The following is a 4,858-nucleotide window of genomic DNA, read 5'->3' on the forward strand; positions in this document are numbered from 1 at the left end:
CATTTGGACATTGTACATTGCAAGTAAAAACCCTCTGCAATCTTTAATATCATGTTAGGAATAGGACGAGCATGTGTGCCATGAATATAACCACGGAGGCAAGTGAAAGAAGTTTCACTTTTTCTTTTAGTCAAGAAAACTTGGTGGCAGCACCCTGTCCTTTGTTTCACAGTCTACATTTTTCCTGTGTGCGTTGTCCAGTGGAAGAGAGAGCAGGAGTTTGACCTGCAGTTACTCGAGAGGGCGGTTCAGGGGGAGGAGGCTCAGGGAGTTAGGAGTGTCCAGGGGGAGGAAAGACCTCCCGAGCACAAAGAGAGACCCCGCTCGCATTCGGATGAATGGCTGACCTTCCGCTCCATGGCCACAACCCCCCCTCCCACCCATGAGGTTGACCTGGAACCTCTGGACTATGACCTGGACCTTAACAAAGAGGTATTTTTTTTTTCATTTTTTAAAAATAAGAAATACAGCTGACTAGGAAAAATGTCAACATAGGAATAACATGAAAGGGGGAAAACAGTGCACTGAACGTTAAAAAGGAGGCTACTCACCCCAAAAAGGAGTTTTTCTTTTATAAAATGAATACTGAAAGTGAATAAAAAGAAATATTTACAGAAGGAATATTTAAAATGATGGGAGGCGCCACAACCAAGCCCTTTTTTTAATATTCTCATGGATTGGATTTCGTGGATTGTGCTGCTGATCTTTAAAATCTCAGATGACATTTTTTTTCTGTTTGTTTACTTTTTCTTGGTATTTCTCTCCCATTTTTGAGGAAAATAAAATAAACTTGATTTTAAAAATACCTAACTGTATCAAATGGGACACAACAGATTTCCAGTCAATAAATGTCACTCGTCTTTTTTTGCTGATTGGCTGGTAGAAGTCAATACTGGTCGATACTGATGTTCCACTGATATTTTGATGAATCCCTAAAAGGCATATACTGAAAGGTTTTATCATGTTTAAAGAATATGTTAAAATGAGCAACAGATAAACAGCACCTGCACCAGCAAACGTGGCACATAATTAATAATTTCCTACACAATGCTGTCCTGAGGCAGCCTGATTAGACTGGCTGACAAACTTGCTGCTGAAATTATGGAAAAAGCATCAGAAAGTATTGCAGCACTGTTTCTACATAGGTATTGAAGAAATGAGCTATAGGCTGGATGCTGGCGGTATAAAGTATGCATTAGTATGCGACAGATAAACGTCATTGTGTGAAGCTATACAAGTGCTGAAACTTTCTGCCTGTACTAAAATGAAAATAGCATTTTAAAGATACTTCAGGGCACATCTCTGCATATTTAGTCTCCATATTTTATTACAGTTTGTCCTATGCTTATTTGATCATTTTCAGGATTACAAATCTTCAACTTGCGTAGTGAACTCGTATATCATTTTTGACCTCACAGTAGAGATCACAATAAAGTGGCAAACATCTTAATTCACACACTGCATCTGTGTTCTAGCTGTCCAAACCTCAGAAAGTGTCGATTCCAGAGCGCTACGTGGACTCGGAGCCTGAGGAGCCACTCAGTCCTCAAGAAGTGGAGGAGCGTCATCGTAAGGTGGAGCGTATCAAAAGCATCTTGGCAAAGTCCAGGTAGATGAAGTGTAACTAAATAAACCCTGAAGTTACATTGGAGTGTTACTCAACTCTGATGTTTTAGGAGAGTAGTGTTTCCATACTACTAGTCAAGCAAATGCAATCAGTTTCAAGGCCCTGAAGATTCTGGACTATAGGACTGTAAAAAAAAAGCATTGAGTCACCCCTAATTTCTTTATATTTTGGACCCTAGGATTCAGGCTTTCTTGTAATTTTTTTAAGGATCTTGAGCAACAAACAGCCTTTCTTTCAAAGTTTTTCTTTACAGACTGGCTGCGTTTTTACTCATTTTCAGTGAAGTCTTTGTACCTCACCATTTGTAAAAGGATGTGTTTTTTGTTAGGCCATTTAACACTGATGTATATGAATCAAATATTTTTTTAAAGCAACCTAACTCAAGGTATTATTCAGTTTTGTTTCTACACATAACAACTTTGGAAGACACATTTTTAAATTGTATCTTTAGGTGCTTTGTTACTAGCAGCCCAATTTATTCTCATTTATTTAATAGAATCTGCAAAAATGCCACAGATAACACAGTCTGAGTGTCATAAAAAAGTGTTCTTGCACCAACAAGGTAATTCCCAAAGAATTATTAGCCAAGGTATGCATATCATGCATGTTGCACAGAGTGTCCTTCAAACATTTAAGATGCATTGGCAGAACTAAAAAGCTATCTACAGCAGAATAACAGTATCTGAAAGTCATACCGTTAAGAAAAAGGGAAAAAAATCCATCAAATACCTGACACAGGAGAGATGCATATGTCCTTTCAATCCATCAGGACGTCATTGCTAAGGAAGGGAAAGAGGAAGAAAAGACTGAGGTATGCCAAGTTACACAAGAACTGGACTGAAACCCAGAAACAACAGGTATTATAGGGAGATTGATTCAAATTTGAAAATTTTGTTTCACATCCTACTCCACCATATGCAAGGTACAAACTTTGAGATTTACAAAAGTGAGTCCGTGTAAAACACAGTGGAGGCTCTGTCATGATGTGAAGCTGTATTTCAGCCAGTGTTAGTGAGGATTTTATTCAATTAGATGGAAATGTCAATCAGAAGAGAACCATCAGATTTTGATTCACCATGTACTACCATCTGGAAAGCATCTGATTTGTAATTTCTTTATTTTTGAGCATGACAGTGATCCCAAACACACTGTCAGTGCAGTAAAAGCACGATTGATGACTGATGGCATCATCAGTCATGGATTGGCCTCCACAGAGCTTCAGCTTTACTGAAGCAGTGATCTAGGGAATAGGACAAAAGTCAACCAACATCCAAGCAGGAGCTTTGAATATCTTCATTCATAAAATCATGTTTGATTAGGTCACAGCACCTATTGCTCATATTCCTAGCAAAATATAAAGAAATGAGGGGTGTCCAAGATTTTTGGACAGTTTGGTATATCTCAGGCTTCTTTCTGACCTCCCTCTAGGGTCCTTCCACATTTCTATGGTGTGTGAGATTTTTGTTCATTTGTTGCTTTCATTCTTTTCTTTTACAGTGTGCAAAACCTAGCACCAGCGGTGTGTGCGGAGAAGCCAGAAGAGGTGCCAGTGGCGCTCGACTCAGCTCTGCAGGAACAGGAGCGGATCATCACCATGTCCTACGCTCTCGCCTCAGAGGCTTCGCTCAAGAGCAAACTTGTTGCAGGTTGGTCTCTCATCTAATTTGAAACCATTATCTACCTATTTGAACCGTGAGTGTGAAAAATCATTGCAAAAAAAAAAAAAGCTGAAAAAAATAGTAATTCCACTCAAGCTGACGGCTTGAGTGGAATTCCTTCTGGGATCATATTGACATATTTTTGTTGAAGAAGGGATAAAGAGAGAGGGAAGCAGTCTTTCAAGAATTCTGGATTGATGAGGTGGGGCGTAAGGTGCAGAGTCAAGCAATAAGGCTGTTCATTTCCTAATAAGTGAACGTTATTCCTTACTAGGATCTAAGATAGTCTCTAATTGCAATCCATGTAGGATCTTTTAGGCTGGGGAGGAATCGCTTGATGAGGCCATTTTGTGATCTGATCAATGACCCAGTCAAACTCTACTCCACATCTGCATACTGTTGCTGCCGCTTTGAACGTAGCTCTGAACCTGCATAAAAGACACTGCGCCCACATCTCATCTCTTTCATACTCTACAGCAGACAGGCGAGTTAATTTTCACTGTAGCTGCAGCAGATTGTCAGTCTGCCTGCCTCGCACGCACACACACACACACCTATGCACACACATATATATCTGTCACACACGGTAAGACTCAAGCTGTCAGCGTGTGAGGAAGTTTAATATGCACAGTGAAGCAAAGTCAACAATTATAACATTATTTCCAGCATAGAGAAATGCCAGAGAATATAACTGGTGGCATCTTGTCAGTGGAGACTGAATCAATGACTTTCTCTTCCTTTGGTGTTAAAGTGAGGTATGTTGGTGCACTTTCAAATCCTTGAATTAAAAGAAGAGTCTTTTCCATAGTATTATGCATGAGAGACATCAGTAACTCCAGCATAAAAGCAGGAATATCTGTCGCTGCAATATCACATACGTGTGGTATTTATTGCAAAGGTGTTTTCATTGTTGGATTTTTTAAAATTCTTTGTATTCATTGGATCTCGTCAAATCTGTAATTTTGTACAGGGAAATGATTAATGAGCTACAAAGTTATCTTCTTGTTCAGTGCCTCTTGTTTTTTTGTATATAAGCAGATTAATTAAAAATGAATATTAACCAGTCCTAATCAGGTTATGATGACCTATTAAAAAACGTTTTTTTACATTTGCATTTACATCTACATTTTCAGATTTCTTTAGTATACTTCATTGCTATTGAAGTTGGGTGATATGTATATGTATATATACATGCATGTATTCACTATTGTTTAAAAAATGCACTATTAATTTGTTTAAGTGCTGTTTGAAATGACTAAAATTTTCCCCAAAACTGATCCAATTTTATCGAAAAATCTTTTTAACATTTAAGAAGACCAATATAATAAAAAACCATAAGCAGTGTTATTGGACTAATCCATATTTCCCATCCCGAGTGTAATAGATGCACAACATAGAAACTGTAAGTACAGTTAAAAAGTTTCATGCTTATATTTCTTTTCAGGAAAACATGAATATGAAACTATTTCACTCTTTTGGCTTCTAACAACAAATGTTCCTCCTCTCTTCCCCCCCCCCCTATAGTTCCTCCACAGGTTAACGTCCTAACACCTCCTCCCCCACCCCCTCCTCC

At 38.5% G+C, this 4,858-nt stretch overlaps 1 protein-coding gene across 10 annotated transcripts in view; it reads left to right on the forward strand.

The window, feature by feature from the left end:
- Nucleotides 1–4,858, forward strand: part of plekha7b (pleckstrin homology domain containing, family A member 7b) — a 73,194-nt gene that overhangs the window by 66,413 nt on the left and 1,923 nt on the right. For 9 of the 10 annotated variants that reach the window (XM_013908519.1, XM_013908520.1, XM_013908523.1 and 6 more), the window contains 4 exons: nucleotides 202–432; nucleotides 1,476–1,609; nucleotides 3,125–3,273; nucleotides 3,594–4,550. In XM_013908519.1, the coding sequence (XP_013763973.1) occupies nucleotides 202–432; nucleotides 1,476–1,609; nucleotides 3,125–3,273; nucleotides 3,594–3,721 (642 nt within the window). In that variant the 3' untranslated portion in view covers nucleotides 3,722–4,550. Of the gene's footprint in view, nucleotides 1–201; nucleotides 433–1,475; nucleotides 1,610–3,124; nucleotides 3,274–3,593; nucleotides 4,551–4,858 lie in introns of those variants that run through there. The other variant, XM_013908522.1, reaches the window with a different exon arrangement.

The sequence above is a fragment of the Pundamilia nyererei genome, unplaced genomic scaffold (assembly GCF_000239375.1).
Source record: "Pundamilia nyererei isolate P.nyererei 1_Seehausen unplaced genomic scaffold, PunNye1.0 scaffold00011, whole genome shotgun sequence".
In the NCBI taxonomy this organism is placed as follows: domain Eukaryota; kingdom Metazoa; phylum Chordata; class Actinopteri; order Cichliformes; family Cichlidae; genus Pundamilia; species Pundamilia nyererei.